Genomic DNA, 20,218 nt, shown 5'->3' with positions numbered 1-20,218 from the left:
GTTAAAGTGACACTTTAACCCCCTAGTAACCAGCCTATAGTGTTTTTATGTCCTAGCAAAGTGGGCTTTAATCCCTAAGTACGTAGAAACATGCTTCCTGCAGGGATTAAATCCACGTGGGCTATGGACATGACAGCTCCACGCTGTCGGTGCCCGGAGGAATCTGACTACATGAAGTTGTCATCCCGGGCTGCGGGGGTGGTCCCCCCTGGCAATGCGATCAGCGCTTTCCAATGGATAGCGCCGATCACATTAAAGTGCAACAAAGTTTTAAAAAGTTAAAGATTCAGCTGCCCTAATGGATGGGATCCATGGAGGCACCTGAGTGTATTCACCCGTTATACGCGCTGTCCCCCCTTCTCTGCGCATGCGCGCCAGGCGGCATTATGTCAGCCGGATGCGCAGAAGGCCCGGAGCCGATGGAAATTTTTAATCTCCTAAAGGTAGCCGGGAGGCAGGAGATGTCATCGGGGATTGAAGTGAGCGGTCCCCGGTCCTGTGATTTGTAAACCCAGCCTAATAAGGCCCCATGCACACGGATGGATTATCACTGTGGAATTCGCGGCCAGACGCCCGCTGCAAATTACGCGGCTATGTCCATCTATAGACATGCAATGGTAAAAGATTCTCCCCTGCCCACGAGCAGAAATCAACTGCGATTTTCCACTCGCAGGGGAGAAACGCAGCAGGTTCTAATTTGTGTGTAAAAAATAAATCGCACGGACGGCTCCATGGCAGTCAATGAAAGCAGTCTGTCCCATGATACTTCCGCTGTGCTCACAGTGGAAGTATCGTGAAATATCAAGTCACCACCCAGCGCTGCAATGTTCATGCGCGGGGCTCGCAGGCCAAGACGCCCGCGGCAGATCCGGAGAGATGAGTATTGGGTCCGATTTTGCAGTCGGAATCTGACCCGGCTGTGGGCATGAAGCCTAAGGCATATTTACAAAGAGAAACCTAAATACAAAATTAAGACACCATTTTTGTTAAACAATGTTTTATTTTTCACTGAACCTGGGTATTTAGACAAGCATTCTCTTCTTAAATGTACATCTTTGAGTAAATTTGAGAGTGAAATTCAAAACAACGAGTTGGCAAGCAACAGTCCTAACAAAAGAACTAGATCATTTTATAAACCTGCTGTGCGAGACGTTTAGCCCAAGGTTGAAAATATTCTTTGAACATGAAAACCCAGAAGAAAACTAAAAGAGACTGTCACTTACTTTTAGCCCTATAAACCAAGCTTATGGGCTGAAAAATAGGCGACCTGCAGAGTCCGGGGATGTAAGCGTTATACTTACCTCCCCCGATGTGAGCAGTGAAAGCAGCCACTGCAGTGCATTGAGTAGTGCTGCTAAGTAGTCCAACCATTATAAAATTAGTACGGGCGGCAGCATTCAGCACTCACACCGGGGAATGACAGGGGAGGCAAATAGAACACATCCCCGACCTCAGCAGGTCACCTTTCAGCCCATAAGCTTAGCTTATATTGCTAAAAGCAGGAGACAGATTCCCTTTACCTTTATTGTACAGAACAGTTTTGCTGCTTGTAAAACTTCCTTTTGCATCTAGAAAAAGAAAGAAGACAAAACAAAAAAAACAAGCAAGTAATTTACATAATTCACTACTTAATCCTAATCTGCACCAACACCAGAAGCCACTTTAATTATTCCATTAACAAGGACAAATTGCATAAAGCAAACTTGGTTTCTTGCAAAAACAAACAAAATGCAAAATGGTGTGTATTTCCATGTAGAACTAAAATTAATATAAGCACTGAATAAAGTATGCTCCAAACTAATCAAAAACTTTAAGCAGGGGTGTCATGAAAATAGAGTATTTCCCCAAATTTCCTAGAACATAGCGGTAGTAGTTTTATTTCAGCCGAGACACTGTACAAAGGGTAATGCTTCCCAAACAAGTATAAATTATAAGCATGGTGATTGTTACGCTGGTCGATTTACAATTGGATCTGCTTTTTGATGGGGCTGCCAAACTATTCCCCAACATGTGTCATCAAGAAAAACAGGGACAGATTGACAAAGTCTGCCCAACTCTACTGTCCCCTGTCCCCTAGAAATAACTGGTGCCAACTGCCTGACAGCTACTTATCCTACCATCTACAGAAAAAAGATGGCACTTAGCTGATGTACATGTTAATGGGGTTCTCTCACCAGGATTCTGCATATTAAATTGGCCACATAGAGCTGACTGCAATAACTGAATTTTAATAACTCTTGCAATATATGCAAATAGGCTTGCCTTGAGTCATGGAAGCGGGCCCCTCAAGACCCAAGTCACGCTGTCCAGCCTTTTAGTACACTCCTACAGTGGAGTGGTCTAGCACCTTTTGTAACACCTCGATGTCAGGGAGCATGTTTGCTTACAGATGTTTCAGAAAGCTGAACAGAAGTGCGGAATTTCAAAGCTACTTACACTGACATAAGTGGCATGGGGAGGTGCTGCTCCAGTGTAGGGACGTACTAGAGGCCAGATGGCGGACTTAAGGTGGTCCTATTTGCATGTACTGCGGGAGTTATTGAAAAGTAAGTTTTTGAAAAAAAAATGATTACCTGCTTGATCTACTAAATATATGTGCAGTTTTTTGGTAACATTCCAGTTAGCGCTATGTGGGCCAGTTTGATATGCATGTTCCCGGTAACAGAATCGCTCTCAAGGTGGCAAGAGGGTGATCATTCTCATCCAACTTACACAGGCTGTCTATTGGCATTAACGAGCATCATTCATAGACATTGGTGCTTGTTTAGATTTGCCTTCAGATAGGCCAAGCAGACTCGACTGGGAGATGATTGTTCATCTTTTAATATCTGTCAGCAGCACATCCCCCATTCAAACAGGAAGATATGCTACAGAGAACAATTTAGGTTGCACAGAAGATGTCATCAGCCGACGAATGACAGCTTGCTCGTTCCTCCACTAATTGCTGCCCTGTTTACACAAGGCAATGATTGGGTGAGTGTTCTAATGAACGTTGCCCATGATCACTGGTCCAAGCAAAAGGACCTTTACTGTCTATTAATCACTAAAAATGGATGAAATGGAATACACCGACATCATTAAAACGCAAGATTAATATCTTACAAGGTTTCAGGCCACCACAGACCATTCTTGGACAAATGATTCGGTAAACAAACAGCCTGAAAACCTTTACATGTCAGAAGTCTGAGTGCAGTCACTTCCTGTACACTAGGCAAGAATTAAAAAAAAAACGTTAAGATTACCTTTTTTGCATAGCAGGCGATGACAAGAAACACATGTATACAGCTATAGGCTGCTACAGTTTTCGTAACAGTTTGTCATGCAGTGTTTTTGGAGCCAAAGCAGGAAGTGAACTGAAAAGTAATGGGAAACAATGGAAGGTCTTACATTTCTCCTTCCTGCAGGATTCACTTTTAGTTTTAGCTCTAAAAAAAAAACAAAAAAAAAAGTGCTGTTTTTCTAAAAACTGTGCGGCAAGCCATGTGAAGGCTGGAATCACACAAGCAGGTTTGTGGCAACTTTTGATTCAAAAGGAATGTGCAACAGAAAAGAGAGCACTTCGGTTCTATTCGCACCTCCATCAAAATTCCGCTCTTTCAGTTTTGTCATAGGAACAGAAAAACGAAAATAACAGCGTGTCCAATCCGTCACATGCTTGACAAAGACCTCTGAAAGGTCACAACATCCCAGCGTTTTATTTGCGGAGGAATAAAGGAACCTTTTGATCTTTCTTATGATGAGTTCCAGCATGCCGATTTCATTCCATTGGACTGTCTGGTTTCAAGCTGTCATATGACCGACCCCACTGACTACAATGAGTTCCGTCATTTTACCACCGATTGCTCTCCTTTCAGCTTTGATGACAGAATCGCCAGACATACCTTCCAAACAGAGGGGTGCACAACCCATTAGTTCTGACAAATACACTTCTGTCTTTGGCTCAAAAAACTGCAACAAAAACTGCAAGTGTGTTTCTAGCCTAAAGCAACATGAGGGAGAACATGAAAACTAGTACAGTTAATGGTTTAGGAGAAAGTAGAAGAATATAGCTAAAAGAGCAGCCCAAGACTAGAAAAGCATGGTTGCCTTCTTCCTAAACCACCATATTTATCCAAGGGTCAGTGAATGGTATTGAGATGTAGTACCACACACAACCTGTGGACAAGGGTGGTGATGTTTTTGGAGAAAGCAGCCTCGGTTCTCTAATCCTGGAGAACATCTTTCATTTCTACAGACTCCTCCTCTTTCCACGCTCTCTAGTTTTTATAAGTCAATCAACACCAATAGAATTTGTGAAGATTAACAAAGACGCAGATTTCCTTTGTTCCTAAAAGTCATCATTTCTGAGCATCTTTAGACCAGTGTAGGACTCCCCTGCAGGCAGAACTTGTTAGGTAATGAACTATGGGAAATTATAGTACAAAGCATACAATTATCCTAGGAACTCAGAACACATTGCAGATTACATTGCTGTGGCTTATTCTGCGCCGTCTTATTTATGAACCTCTTTGGCTCTTAGTCTTCATAAAAAAAAATTGCAAAGTAAAGTGGTAACAAAGAAAAGTGTAACTGGATGTACTTCCAATCCGGACGGGTATCACAACACAGAGTGCTCTAGGATCTTTCCAAAATGTCACTTCTGTTTGATTTCAAGGGGGCTTTCCTGAAGGTAACAAATGCAGCATGATGTTTTTTTTGTGCTACAATACACATTTCCAGAGTAAAATTGCTAAATTAAAACTTCTAAATTTGGTCTGGCCAAATTACCAGGAAGAGGGAAAATTGGGATCATTTTTTCAGGGCAAGAAGAAATTCCCCACAGGTGCAGCTTCCTAAACAACTCGTCGGACTTCAAAAAATCTCTTCAGATAGTAGATCTGTCCCAGTGTCATAGCAACAAGTACAAGGGCTTCAAAGAACGACCAAAGCACCACCCGGCTGTTCGTGTTGTCATTGACTGTTGAGAGAAGACAGAAGAATTAGTGCAAATTGGACAAACTGCAAGTAGGTCATAGATTTAAAATACTCAGATTAGGCCGCTTTCATATGAATGTCAAAATTGCACAATTTTCTCGCAATGCAACAGTGCTACAAATTGCATGTATGTGAAGCCTATGCTTTCCTTCAAATTAGCGATGTTTTGTAGGCTGCTATATTGTGAGAAATTGCCATGGTTTGGATTGTTTTGTAACTCATGTATCCCTATGGAGCCTTCCTTTTTGTTGCATCGCTTTGCACAAAATCGCAGTTGGTGTGTGATGCAAGTTTTAAAGTAGAAATCCTACTGCTTGTCTCTAAAATAAGCCCTAGCTGCATTTAAAAAAAATAAAAAATAAAAAAACAACCCACCACATTACCCAATAGACGCTGCTTGCTCCACCACACTCCTCCTCCTGAAGCTCCAGGACACTTGTTTGCGGTTTTCAGCCGCAGATTTCTGGTCAGAGGGTTCATAAATCTCGCCTCCAGGAAGCCCTGGCTCTGCTTGGTTCTCGAGTGCCGATGTTCAGCCAATCAATGCAGCTCTCAATGAACCAATCACAGCTATCGCATGTCAAGCCCCTTCGAAAATTCCAGCAAAAGAGCGAGACAAAATTGCACAACTTTGTAGTGCAACTAAATAGTGATTTCACCATGAGAAAACACAGCGATATCGCACAGAAATCACGGAAACACAGCTGCGATGTTCTTGCAAAAATATCAGTCGCCCCTGCCCCCGCGTGAAAGAGGCCTAACTCCAAATCTTAATATAAAAAGAACCTGCAGGCTTTCTTGCCCCACACTTTGACCCCTTTGCGTGACCTTTGGCGGATGATTTTGGTGTCATTAGATTTGTGACACCACCGCCATAAAATCATAAAATTTGAGTTTGATACATTGAGTGACCTGTCAGGCAAGGTCAAAGTTCCTATGTAACGTCTAGCGGCGCTGCTGTGCTTCAGCCAACAGCGCCGCTAGGGAGAGTCAGGGCTCCTTCACACGAGGGCGCTATCGGGCTGTGAATCATGGCCAGATTTTGCCCTCGCAATCCATGTGGAAACCCCTGGATGCAAAACATTTTCACATGGAAATAGCCTCGCATCCCTGTGGGGCTGAAAGAATTCCCTGGCGTGGCTGTCACAGCTGCGACAGGGGATCACGATGTTCTCACATTGTTTTCAATGGGGAACCGATGCTGCCGCTGGCCACATTGGAAATAAGGGCAATATCACAAAAAGATAGAACATGCTGCGTTTTTTTTCCTTCATAGCATCATAACGCGGTGCCATGTAGGGAAACATTGCATCAGTCTAGTAGTGAAAATAAGCATAAATAGTGAAGTCGGACCAGACATTAAAAGGAAAATCCCAAGAAAGCCATACCTCTTCATAAGCCCTATAAGTGCATATGAACCTCATAGGGCAGGTCCTTCTCTCAGGACCTCCCTCTATAAGCTGGAATGGAGAGAGCTCCCGTTCTGGTGGACTTTGAGCCATCCTTATATTACAGAAAAGCCATTCACGTGAATGGCCATCTTGTAATACCATGTTTCCCTGAAAATAAGACACCGTCTTATATAATTTTTTTGCCTCAAAGGAGGCGGTGTCTTGTTTTCAGAGGGCGTCTTATACTCATCTAGCAGCCAGCGTTTGGGTCCCCTGCACCAGTCTGCGTCGCAGGCTTCTGTATTTCTCCTGCACGCCGACACTGCAGTTCTTCCTGGTAGCGGGGCTTGAATACCCCGGCTTCAGCAAGCTAATACTTTGATTGGGTAATCGAGCGCAGTCTCATTGGCTGCTGTGGTGCTCGATTTACGACTCAGAACATTAGCTTGCTGGAAGCGGGGTATTCAAGCCGTTACCAGGAAGAAATGCTCTGCTGGCGTGCCGGAGGACAAGAAAGCTTGCCGCAGCCCAGCACCAGGAACCCGAACACCGGCTACTAGGTGAGTTTTGTTTTTACAAGTAATGTAGCTACAACTTATTTCAGGGGAGGGCTTATATTTCAAGCCCCCTTCCCCTAAAAATCAGGGTAGGTCTTATTATTGGGGAAACACTACTAGATTTCCACTGAAGTGGGCACTGCAGGGGGAATGTCTGGTTGGCTGTGGCTTCCTATTGCAAAAATCAGATATTTGCTTGGAGTGCTGGAAGCAGGATCAAGGGCGATCACATGTTTGTCCCAAGGATCACATTCTCAAAAGGGGGTTGCCCTGATGTGATACAGCGTATTAAAGGGATTGTATCAGCACAATAATCAGTTGTGTACCTCACTCCCCATTATGGCCCAAGAGCTGCCAAAACAGACTGCCTATTACTATGGTGAATGCAGCCCAGCCATGTGTAATTTATAGTATTATTGTGAAGTTTATAAGAAAAAATGCTACGTATCCATCTAAACACAAATAATCTTTAAAACTTTTAAAGAGGGACTCACTTGCTCTGTGTATTCTTTCCCGTACTTCCATGTATTCTTGCTCATGCTTTACAGCCGTCATGGCCACTGCAAGTTCATTGATCATCTCTTCCAGCTTGTTCTGGTGCGCTGTACAACAGGTGAACAGACAAGTCGTTAGGTATCATTATGGAATCAAACAGCGAGCGGTTGTCACAGGACTCGGGCAATCTTAATAAAAATGTCTGAGCGGTACTAGTAAGCCATCCGGAGTAAAAGGATACCTAAACAAATATAAACCACCTGCTGATTTCAGAAGATACTCATGGAATTAAGCACATTAGTGGTTGGTCACATTTCCAAAAGTCTTTCTTTGCTTAACTTTTGTGCTAAAAAAAAGGAAGTCCCATGTAAAGAACAAGTCTTTAAGATTGAATTGCATTATAAGCAGCTTCAAATCACCGTTTTTATTATACAAAGCACAATCTGCATAATAAAGCAAGACAATGTAGGAAACATCAAATTCCCCACAGTTGCCATCAGCAAAAGTGTGTATTCTCAAAATATGGGCAGAGAGTTTGGGTATTAGTGTATCTTGACGCCACTGGAAACTAGGGTTTTGACGGGGTAACGCTCCTCTCACACCCCTAGCTTCCAATAGGATCAAGCGTGGAAAGTCCTAGCTGCACACTGTGGATTGATTAGTGGCAGCGCTGCAGGCTTAGGCTGAAGGTTCCTTCGCTTCTTACCCTTAGGCCTCCTTCCTACGAACGGATTTACGCCGCGTAAATTCACGGCAAAAATCCGCAGCGTTGCCCCCTGCTATTAGGTTCTATTGAACCTAATAGCTCAATGCTCACGATGCGGAATCCCACCGTCCTCAACCGCGGCATGCTCTATTTGCCGCGGGTGTACGCGCTGACGGCTTCCATTGCAGTCAATGGAAGCCGTCCGTTCACGCTATCTCCCGCTGTAACACAGCGGAAGATAGCGTGAAAACGCTTTCCCGCCTACCGCCGCCGCGTCATATGACGCGGCCGGCGCGTCACATGACACGGCCGGCCGCGTCATGTGACGCGGTGGGCGTGTCACATGACGCGACTGCGGTGGGCGGGGAAGCGTCTTCACGCTATCTTCCGCTGGTAAGTATGGGGTCTCTGGGGGGCGCCGTGACGGGCTTCACTGCGGAATATTCCGCTGCGGAGCCCGTCACGCTCGTGTGAAGCCGGCCTTACATGAATACCTGTAAATGCTGCCCTGTTACCGCTGTAACATGGCAGCATTTACATGTAATGTAGTAAGGATAACAAGACAAGGAATCCTCTGCCTAACCTTCTAGGGCAGCCACAATTCAATTCAGCTGCTGCAGCATATGTGCTCTGTTCGCCCCTAGCATTTCAGCTATGCTTACCACCCACCCGCCGAACGCCTCCGTCTCGGCCTGCGGCTCACGGCACCATCCGGCCCGGCGGCTGTGTGCCAACGCTGCCCTCTGTGCTCCATCGCACCACCCGCCTCTTTGTGTTCAGTGACGGCGGCCGCCTGTGTCATCCCTCACAGCCGATCCCCTGCTGGGAGCTAAGAAGGAAAGTGCCGGCATTTCTGTGCCGCCGCTGGGTAATGCACTTGCACCTCGGCCTGTGGGGATGCATCAGCAGCACCCGCTGTAGGCCTTATCTAAAATCAGTTTAGTGGCCTTGCAGGACCTGAAGGCGAAGAAGCACTCCAGGTACAGGGGGCGTCACCCCCCTGTCAATCTCAACTCCACCAGGAATTATATATATATTTATTAGTGTCAGTACATTACAACTGCATGTCTTATTGCACTCATACTATACAGGAGCTCCTCGCATGAAAGGGAGAGATATAGAACAGCCAATAACACAAGTTTTAGTCTAACATGGATTTGCTTGAAATTCTTTTTTTTTTTCCACTTAAGACCAGCAAATTTTCAACTTTCTATTTTCATTCTTTTGTCCCCACCTTCCAAGAACCTTAACTTATTTCTGCATCAACACAGCTCAGCGAAGACTGGTTTTGTGTGCAAGGAGTGAGGGATAACAGACTGTACTAAAGAGGTCCTCGGTACCCAGTACTTTAATAACGTAGGTATTTGTATATCGTAGTTAGCGCATAGTTAGGCCACTCTCACACATGTTCACAAAACGCCACGTACAAAACCACGGCGTGTGGCACCGCATGTTACAGCATTCTTTAAAAGCACCCCATCACTGTGATGGGTAATGAGGTGCGCTAAAGAATCAATGGGAGCGCTGTACTGCAATTGGCAAGGCATTTGAAACGCTGTGCTAATCGCAGTAAAAAGCAGGCTGTGTTAGAGTGGCCTTAGGGTTCTTCTACATGGGACACTTGTCAGGAGCTTAGATGCCCGATAGTCATCCCAAAGATTATCACCCCTAGGCTTTCAGACAGGAGCGATAATCGCTTACTGAATGGAGAGGAGTGGAGATCTTCCGCTGCCCGCCCCCATACACAGGCTGGCTGTCCACGGGCAATGCGGTATCCCGCGGCAAAGCTCCGCCGTGGGAGCCACCGCCGAATCTTCGCCGGTTGGCCCTATGTAATAGATAGGCTGATCGCAGAGAATCGGGGCAATTTGAAGCATGCCAATCGCAATGATTCTCCGCTCGTGGACAGGTGCCGGCGCTTTCCATAGCAATGCTATGGGAAGCGTCGGCCGGCGTGATTTACCGCCGGCGAATACACTGCCGCGGACAGGGGGCCTTAACAGACAATCAATCCTAGCAGTCTCCCATTGCGGGATGGGGCAGGCTCACTTCCATCCACAGGACGTGAGTTTATATCCTGCAGCGTTAAGTGGTCTCCTCCCAGTCAGGACGTTAACTTATGTCCTGTAGCTTTAAGGGGCTTTTTTTTTCACCATAGTAAGCGATTTAATATTGCTAGAATATGTTATTACGTTTTGATTGGGGGACTATCAAGACTGATTCTTAAACTGAAGGGGCAGTAGTGCTAATTAAGCACTGCATCTTCCTTACGATGTCTTCCTGCTATGCAGCAACACAGCCCCAATTACTTGAGTCAGAAGCACCGCTCTACAGGCGATACGCTAGTTTGGCAGAGGTCCCAGAGGTCAGTCTCCTAGTGATTATAGTAGTATGGTATCTAATAATGAAAATGCCGAAATATTATAAAATCACCACAAAATGTTAGCCCTGAAAACTAAAATGTTCACAGTTGGTAAAGTAAAAGCACCTATATGCTAGGGCTCCACAGCAACTTTTAGTCATTGGAGAGCAGTGGTAAAGTTACACCATTAATTTGACTTTCTGGCAACTTCAATGTTTCCTTATGAGGGAAAAAAAAGCCATGGATGATGCAACCATTATAAGAATTCTAACCATGTTGGCATGCGAGTCTTCTCGCAGGGAAAACACTGAAGTTGTAGGTGATGAAGTCACCATGAAGCCCCAGCCTTAGACTCAAAACTGCATGCTTTCCTAAGCTAATTGAGAACCAAATACATACATTTCACTCAACAAAGATAAAAGCAATATTCAGCTAAATCTCCGACATTAGAATATTGCTGAAATGAACCACCACAAACAGCATGCCAACCCTGAGCAACACAATGCTGGTTAGGTAAGGAAAGCCAAAGCAATGCCTTCAATCTCTGCACCAACTCACATCACTGCCATGCCAACAAAAGAGAAGGATTAGACATGGCTGCACAGTAATGTTATATGCAGTACAGGGAACTCTGATCAGCTTTCAAACAGCAGAAGACATACCGTCCCATGTATCTCCACCACCTAGAATCATAGAGATGAGAACACATGAAGGGAATTGTGTCAATGATGGAGTTTTAGGTATTAAGGCTCCTCCGAGCAGATATGTCTTTTATGACTAGTTCCAAGGACAGTAATATTGTCAGGATAGGAAAGGTGAGAAATTCTAGGGGTTTCCAGAAGCTAGAGATCATCTGTCGCTAGGCCATCCGATCATAAAAATAACATGGCACCCGCTAAACAACCCCAAATCCAGATGATAAATGGAGACTGCCAGAAAACAGACCCCTTGGCGCTTCTGTTTGGCAATATCAAAACAATAATTTTATGTTTATGGCCAGCTTTAGGCCTCTTGCAAACAGGCAGATTTGCATTGTGAAATCCGGAGCAGGTTTCCACCTCCGGATTTCGCAACACATCAAGCCAATATAATGCTACGGATAAACGCGATCTCCTGCCCACTAGCGGAAAGCGACAGATTTTCCATTTGCGGGAAAGAACTCGCAGCATGCTGCAATTGGCCGTGGGATACGCACGGCCAGCTTCATTCAAGTCCACGGAAGCCATCTGTGCCGCGGCCGTTCTGCAATCACCATTGCAGAATGGCTGCAGGAGCCGCATCATCACTATGGCGACAGCGCGGCGCCCTCTCAACTGCGCATGCGCCACCCGGCACATTGGCAGCACAGGCCACGTCTTCGCCAAAGCAACAGCGCGGCATCCCCAGTATTGCGCATGTGCCGCCCAGCACATTGGCAGCACAGGAGAAGACGCCGGACAGGTGAGCAGGCCTGTCACCAGGTCAAACTCCACTGCGGGAATCCCGCATGCGGGGTCCGACTCACCTGTGTGCAGAAGGCCTTGCATGTTCTGAGCGCTCCATGGTTAATAATATACAAGCCCAACTCCAAAAAAGTTGGGACACTGTGTGAAATGTAAATAAATGTTAAGAAAAAGAAAAAAAGGATGCAATGATTTTGAAATCTTATACAACCATGTTTTATTTACAATACAACACACATCAGAAGATGAGACATTTTTCCATTTCATTGAAAAAAAATGAACTCATTTAGAAATTGATGGCAGCAACACACCTCAAAAGTTCGGACAGGGTTCACAATAGGCTGAAAAAGTAGTACTAGTAAAAAAAAACTGGAGGGTCCATTTTCTACTAAGTCACATGACTGTATGTAAAAGAGGTTGTTAGAGTCTCTCAGAAGCAAAGATGGTCAGAGATTTACCCCCCCCCCCCTCCAAAAAAAGTCTAAAAATTGTGGAGCAATTTCAAAAAAAAATGTTCCTCAACGTAAAATTGGAAAGATTTTGAATATCTACTATCTACATATCATCAAGAGATTCAGAGAGTTTGGAGAAAGTCATGTGCACAAGAGACAAGGCCAACGTTCAATATTGGATGATCAAGATCTACGGGTCCTCAGGATTTATTGCATGAAAACTAGGCATGATTCTGTAATGTAGATCACTGCATGGGCTCAAGAATCCTTCCAGAAATCATTGTCTGAACACAGTTCGCTGTGCAATCCACAAATGCAAGTTAAAGTTGTATCATGTAAAAGAAGATGACATATCAACAATCCAGAAATGCCAGCATCTTCTCTGGGCCAAAGCTAATTTAAAATGGACTGAGGCAAAATGGAAAACTGTTCTGTGAGCAGATGAATCAAAACTTGGAATTCTTTTTGGGAACCACGGACACAGTGTCCTGCAGATTCAAGAAGGACAAGCCAGCTCATCAGTGCACAGTTCAAAAGCCTGCACCTCTCGTGGTGTGGGGTTGTACTATCGCCTATGGTATGGGCAGCTTACATATCTTGAGCAGCACTATCAAAGCTGATCAGTATGAAGAGGTTTAAGAACACCATATGCTACTATATAGACAACCATAAGGCCTACCATATTTTAACAAGCCAATGCTAAACCACATAGTGCATCCATCACAACAGCATGGCTTCACAGAAGAAGAGTCCGGGTGCTGAACTGGCTGCCTGCAGTTTAGACCTCTCACCAATAGAAAACACTTAGTGAATTATGAAATGAAAAATCCAGCAAAGACAACCCAAAAACCAGTTAAGGCCGCCTGTCCATGGGGGGAGGAGGTGGGAGCACTAGAAGATCTCCGCAATGAGCCTATAATAATGAGAGGCTCACCGCAGAGAATCACGGCATGCCGCGATTTTAACCACGTAAGCAGAAATTGGCTATGATTTTCCGCTCGTGTGCAGTAAGCTGCGCACTCCATAGTTATCCTATTTATCGCCGCGGATCTCGCAATGACACCTCGCCCGTGGACAGCCAGCCTATGCAGTTAGACTCCTACATCAGACAAGAATGGGACAACATTCCTCTCCTAAAACTCCAGCAATTTGTCTCCTCACTTCCCAGACATTTACAGACTGTTGTAGAAAAACAGAGGGGATGCTGCACAATTTTTTGTGATGTGTGGCTGCTATCAATTTCTAAAGAAGATCATTTTCTTTTATGAAATGGAAAAATGTCTAACTTTCACCTTCTGATAGTAGTTCTATTGTGAATAAAATAGCGTTATATGAGATTTCCAAATCATTGCATTTTTGTTACATTTTACACAGCGCCCCAGCTTTTTGGCATTGGGGTTGTAAAAGTATTCAGTATGCTGTAAAACATACAGATGTGTTCTTGGCTTTATGCAACAGAGAATTGTAAGTAACCTCTCTATAAGATGACATGATGTGGCTCACCTTCTGTCTCCATGTCCTGGCCCTTTGGGGCTTCTCCTATGTCGATGGTGAACATCACAATCTTCGGAGTCATTGTGGACATTCTGTTACTGAAACAGAATTTGTACGTTCCATCCGTATGCGCAGCAAATGTGTACTTCCCACTGGATTCTCGGTCTCCTTTATGAATACCTTTATTGTCAGGACCAGTGATCTAAAACACAAAAAGGCAGTTTCTACAGTTATCCCATAAATGAGAAATTCAGTTGAAATGATCTTCTGATAGGTCATAAATACAAGAGACGATAGCATGGGTGAAGCCTATGACCCCAGACCACCGACTTCTAGAATCAGCAATCCTTGTAAACTACTGATGGCCTATCCTTAGGACAGGCCGGCCATCAATAGTAGATAGCAGGGTCCACTGCCTGGGATGCCCTCTAATCAACCGCACTTGAGCACAAAGCTGATACGAGCACGCTGCAGACAGCTCCACACTCACTGCAGTGGCCAGGCTTGGTATTACAGTATATTCACTTTAATAGGAACTTTAACTGCAATACCAAATCTGGCTACTAAACTGGGAACGGAGCTGTCTGCTTATTGCAGAAATCAGCCCAGTGCATGAGCACACTGGACCAGCGAACAGCTAATCAGTGGAATTTCTGGTGGAGGATTCCCACCCATCTACTTCTGCGAATACGAATTTTGAGCAATAATCGTTGCGTGTAAAAGGGCCTTTATACAAGAATCTAAGCAGAGATTCCTGTGTATCAGTAACAAATCTCTGAGTTCTGTTTGGAGTAATGTCACTGTGCAAGTCAGTGATCAGTTGTGGCGAGAGATCAAAAAGTGTCCTTCAACACGACTCCCACTTAATCTGTTTAGATTGGGTATGCAGTGATTTAACAGCACTCCTGGTGGAACAGTAGCAATGTTGCAGTTTGGCATCCAGCGAGCATTGTGCACACATCCTATTGGAGTAATGCTGGAGGGACACTGTTACTTACAATTTCCCACCTGGGCGTGTTACCGCAGGTACTATACTAGGTAGTTTAATTGCTTAAGTATGCAAAAATATGGCACCTGAAGAGTCTTGTGTGGTTACCTTAGCAGCTAAGACACAGTGTGCCACTTTCTTCCCTGGCTGGGTTCTTGCGTTAGCTGTGGTGCAGTTGGGACACGATTTGGGATAGGTGCTGCATTGTGAGAACCCAGGCTATGGATGGATTGGTACTTTAAGGAGCAGTGATTACCAGCTTCCTGAATCTCAGGCAGAATGCATCCAGGAGGTGCGCACATTGCCCCCATATATATCTTAGAGCACTTTTTCATGGGCCAGCTATCTGGCAATAAAACACTCAACTGAGAGATTTTAACCAATAGCTGTCCCATGTAAATGCAGGACCCGGCAGGGAACGGGTCAGTAGTCGCTTGGTTTCGGCTCGCCGAAACGAAGAGACTAGCAAGTGACTTCTCGCTACGTATAAACAGTCATTTATCTCCTGCACGCTTCGCATCCATTCACTGAACGGCTATCACTCCTGTGTAAAAGCTCAGAAGCAATAATCACCCCGTCTAGAAGTCCCATATTCTTAAAAGGAGGTCCAGGTTGTGGGGGACGGTACTTCGCAGGCACCATGTAGAGTGACAGATCTGTCCCTATACACAAGTAGGGAGATGGATGTCACTCTGGGTGATGCGGGCAGTGCCAGTGCGGCACCGGTGACTTGGAGCTCTGAATACACAGCATCCCTAAAGTATGCTTATTCGGAAACATGGTAGCGTTGCAGAGTAAGGACCCTTTTAGGGCTCGTTCCCATCAGATTCTATTCAGAACCTCTGTCACCGATTTCTGCTAGAAAACCGGACAAGACATCTGTAGCAAGCTGCAATATATCTGTAAGTGCCGGCAAACCACTGGCCACTAGTCAAACGGACCCCATTAAAGTTAATTGGGGTCTGTTCGGTGGTGTTCGCTTCTGTCATAAGACTACTCTGGGGATGATGTTTACCTTCCCCCCCGAATGGAGCAGGGAAGTGAAACCCCCAAATGCTGATATGAACAAGCCCTCACATGGATTGTGAGAACCTAAACGATAATCGGTCAGTGTAAACACTGCCAGCAACTTAACGAAAAACGTAACCTGTTCGCTGATTGTTCGACGTTGAGTTTGCGCAGGCATAATGTTAAGAAAATTGTAGATCAATGTATCAGTTAATTATTCTATATTTCATTGTAGAGCCTGATACTGGTATGAGTAGTGAAGGAGTTAAACCAAACTCTTCTATAGGCCTGCATGTCTTCTGAGGAAGAAAGATTAGAAGATAAGACAGTCTACTAAATCACTCATGTATGTTTATGGAACAACATACACAGGGAGAAGTGACTAGACTGTATGGCACCTTCCCAGGCCTTCCTTTCTCCTGAATTTATGACGGTCTTATTGTATGTAATAGATACACTTAAGGAGGTGTAACTTATGTTAATCATTTTTTGTTTTAGCCTATCATGTATTATTATTAATCTTGGAGGTATATACTTTTGCTGTGATGTCATTTATAGTATATAATCTTTGACCACCTTAGAATAAATTAGAAAAATCATCTGATACAGCACAGGCTGGTGTGATGTGTTTCTCCTGGGCCCAGACTTCTGCACGGGATCTGGGATCGTCTTCTCTTTGATAAACACATAAATTCTCCTTACACATAACAATCAAACAATGAGCGGTCTGTGTAATCGTTCATCTATGAACTGCCTGCTTACAGGGAATGGAGGCCGGAAACAGTCCAGCTGCTTCGCCTCCATTCACTGAACGATTATTGCTCCTGGGAGAAAGGAGCCATAATTATAATTGCCGGGACAACTGTTAGGTTCATTTACATAAACCTGGAAGACATACATGGGTGCAATGTATATACCTGTCCTGGTGACAGGTTCCCTTTAAGATGGCCATATGTTCCTCAATACTACTCACACAAACCACCAATAGAAAACACAACCTGATAAATGTATAATTCAGGGCAAAACCACACAATGCGGCCGGCTGAACACAACCAAACCATGGCCGCATGATGACCGGCTCCCCCGCGCTGCATCCTCCAGCCCCTCATCATGCTATATTGACAGACTACAGTCAGCAGTAAGTCAGCCTTACTACAAAGAGTCTAGGTCTACTACACAGCGACCCAGACCCCTCCAGATCATCGGTTAGCAAACAGAGCCAAGGAATTCCCCAACAAGGGTGCTAATAAACAGTGCTAATAGCCTTTGCGATTTATAGCCAATTGCAGGGTGGCATCTGCAAATTCGGCCCGGCCGTCATCACTGAGCTGTAAACGCTGGCAGGTAACACTTGTACTAGCGCCATGGGGCTTCTGAGGACCACCTAGTGAATGGCGGTAATGGGAAACTGACAGCTTTCAGAAAACATCTGAGCTGCTGCAGCTACACCTGCGAATGTCCCCCATAGAGCAATACAGAATCTGCAAGAACTCTCCCCTTTCCTGATGTGAAACGCGCCTGCCGGGATACCCAGCAGTCTGTCCCTGATGAATGCTGCACTCATGTGAGGCCCAACGGATCCCAGTTCTGTCAGCGTCAAACTCAGATGTTAAAACAGTCCGTGTGAAAAAGCCCTAAAAGTACTTTGATATGGAGTAACTACTGTCCAGAGAGGCTGCTAAAACATATCAACAAGTTGGTTTTTACACAAAGCGGTGATTGTTCATTGTTCACCAATGATATGCCCATTTACACGTAACCATTAGTGCTCAAAATTCGTTCAAACGAATTGGAAAGATAATTGTTCAGTGTAAACGCACGAAAATCACTTACTTGTTGGCAATTTGTTAAGCTGACTTTTCAGTTGGCAGCACTTGAAGAGACTGGCATCGGCATATGTTCTTTTACATGATTACTCCAACAGTTGTCTCATGTAAAACCATCTCTATGGCCCATTTACATGTAATGATTTACACTCAAAATAATCACTAAAACACAAAAATATAATCGCTTCCTGTTCGTTCTCAGTTTATCTCTGATTTTCAGTCAGTCAAAAAACCATCACTGGATCGCGGTCTTGTCGTTCCGTGGAAACGCTCTCAACTTAGTGCTTCACATAGAAGGTAAAGCTCTGAGCGAGAAGCCCACCGATCTGTCAGTGTAAACACTCTGCAGGAGCACCAACGGCCTTGGCGGGGACGTCAGCACTTATGCCGTCGTTTTCCCGACTGACGTCCAGTGTGGAAGTAGGGAATGTGCTGCGGGGAGATTGTGGCAAATTCTGCAAGGTTTCCACATCCAAAACAGTCAAAATCCGCATCACGGGGCAAACACAGCGCTGCCCTCATCTCCCAATTTTTCGCAATATCAGTGCAGCTTTTCTCCTGGTACCAGCTGGCCTCTAGTCAGCGCCGCTGGTCAGGTGATGCATTACTGAGTATATATATATATATATATATATATATATATATATATATATATATATATATATATATATATATATATATATAAACACACACACACATATACACACACACACACACCTGCAACCTGGTCGGATTCCACCCACGGCCAAGGACATTTTTTTTACCTCCCCGGGTCTTCTCTCTTCTGCACAGCGGTTGGGTGTGGGCACTCTGTCTGGCGCACATGCAACACTTTTTTTAAACTCCTGCTTTCCCGCAGCACGCCTGCAGTGTCAGCTGCGCCCATGCCACAGATCGGACAGCTTCCATTGACTTCAATGGAAGCCATCCAGGTGGGATCCATACTGAAATGGAGCATGCTGTGATTGGTTTTCCGGTCCACAAATCAAGTCTACATGCTTTAATTCACTTGTGGACACCCATGCTTCCCTGTGGATCTCCCGGGCAGGTTCTGCAAACCAAACATGCCCGTGGACATGAGACCATATACCTGCACTGTGCAGCCTGGCATGGGTGGCATATACACACCCTACACTGTACAGCCTGGCAGGAGATGGGTGGCATGCATATACCCCTGCACTGTGCAGCCTGTCATGGGTGGCATATACACACCCTACATTGTGCAGCCTGGCAGGAGATGGGTGGCATGCATATACTCCTGCACTGTGCAGCATATACACACCCTACACTGTGCAGCCTGTTATGGGTGGCATATACACACCCTACACTGTGCAGCCTGGCAGGAGATGGGTGGCATGCATATACCCCTGCACTGTGCAGCCTGCCATGGGTGGCATGCATATACCCCTGCACTGTGCAGCCTGGCAGAAGATGGGTAGCATATGCACACCCTGCATTGTGCCGCCTGGCATGGGTAGCATATACACACCCTGCATTGTGCCGCCTGGCATGGGTAGCATATACACACACCCATATATTAGTATATCTGCACGCTGACGCCGCAGCGCCCCGCCGCCGGACACACGCTCGGTATTCGTGAGGCGCCGCTCACCCTCCGTACTCACCTCCACATCGATGTCAAGAAATCCCCCCTCCGCCACCTCGAAGATCAGGCCCATCTTAGTCCCGGACGTCACATGCTCGTAGTAGCATTCTTCGGCGTGAGCGTCGATGCTCACAAAGTAGCCGGAAGCGGTGGCGGAGAAGAAGGCGAGCAGGGCCACGAGCTCCGAGAGCGTAAACATGCTGCTGGGGGGCTGGAGTGCGGAGAGAGCGCAGGTCCTGGCGGCGGAGTCTGGGCCTCACTGAGAAAGAGGCGTCACCACTCTCAGCAGCCGGGGAGCGAGCGCCGAGTGCCACGTAACGGCTGTACGGTGGCCCAGCTGGGACTCGCGCACATCCGGGTTACAGAGACGTAGTGCAGATCTGGCAGAACGAGAGAGCGCGCTGTGACGTCGCAGAGAGAAGCCCCGGCGTCCATCTTGGTTAAGGGAACGTCACAGCGGGAGAACCATTAGGATTGAGCCTAAATCCTGGTGGGCTACATCCCTCTGCCCACTGGGGTTTAGATTGTTGTCTAGGAGATTAAACATCACAATGCTAAATTCCAGTGGGCTTAAGGACGCTTATTAAAGTATGTGGGATTTACATGAGTCTGATGCTGATGTTTGTACATTTATGTAACCCGGGAGCTGTGAGGTGGATGTCAGGTTTAAAGAGGTTAAAGAGTTATTAATGTCCTATCCTCAGGAAAGGTCTTCAATAGTGGATTGGTTGGAGTCTGCCACATTGGACCACCACCTATGGCCGCCTGCAGATGGGCGGAAATTCTGCGGCGGGATTTCCGCCGCTGAAAGCCTGCATAGGATTGCGTTAACAAACGCAATCCTATGCAGACGGCCGCGGTTTGGCTGCGAAATCTCGCGCGGCAAACAAACCGCGGCATGTACTATTTCTGTGCGG

At 45.7% G+C, this 20,218-nt stretch overlaps 1 protein-coding gene across 1 annotated transcript; it reads right to left on the bottom strand.

The window, feature by feature from the left end:
• Nucleotides 1–980: 980 nt before the first annotated feature.
• On the bottom strand, nt 981–19,621 carry TMED2 (transmembrane p24 trafficking protein 2). The gene is made up of 4 exons (XM_066603351.1): nt 19,321–19,621; nt 13,883–14,075; nt 7,417–7,524; nt 981–4,957 (listed from the first exon to the last, which is right to left on the bottom strand). The coding sequence occupies exons 1-4, from the start codon at nt 19,498–19,500 to the stop codon at nt 4,833–4,835; spliced, it is 606 nt and encodes a 201-aa protein (XP_066459448.1). The 5' UTR covers nt 19,501–19,621; the 3' UTR covers nt 981–4,832.
• Between the last annotated feature and the right edge of the window lie 597 nt (nt 19,622–20,218).

Source organism: Eleutherodactylus coqui, chromosome 5, assembly GCF_035609145.1.
Source record: "Eleutherodactylus coqui strain aEleCoq1 chromosome 5, aEleCoq1.hap1, whole genome shotgun sequence".
NCBI classification, from domain to species: Eukaryota; Metazoa; Chordata; class Amphibia; order Anura; family Eleutherodactylidae; genus Eleutherodactylus; species Eleutherodactylus coqui.
Note: the sequence above shows the minus strand (reverse complement) of the source record. Positions and strands in the feature narration are given on the sequence as shown.

Coding starts and splice junctions, on each gene's coding strand:
- TMED2 (XM_066603351.1), bottom strand. CDS start 19,500: ATGTTTACGCTCTCGGAGCTCGTGGCCCTGCTCGCCTTCTTCTCCGCC. Junction 14,076..19,320: donor TTCTTGACATCGATGTGGAG/GTGAGTACGGAG, acceptor TTTGTGTTTTAG/ATCACTGGTCCTGACAATAA. Junction 7,525..13,882: donor CCAGGACATGGAGACAGAAG/GTGAGCCACATC, acceptor CCTGTTGTACAG/CGCACCAGAACAAGCTGGAA.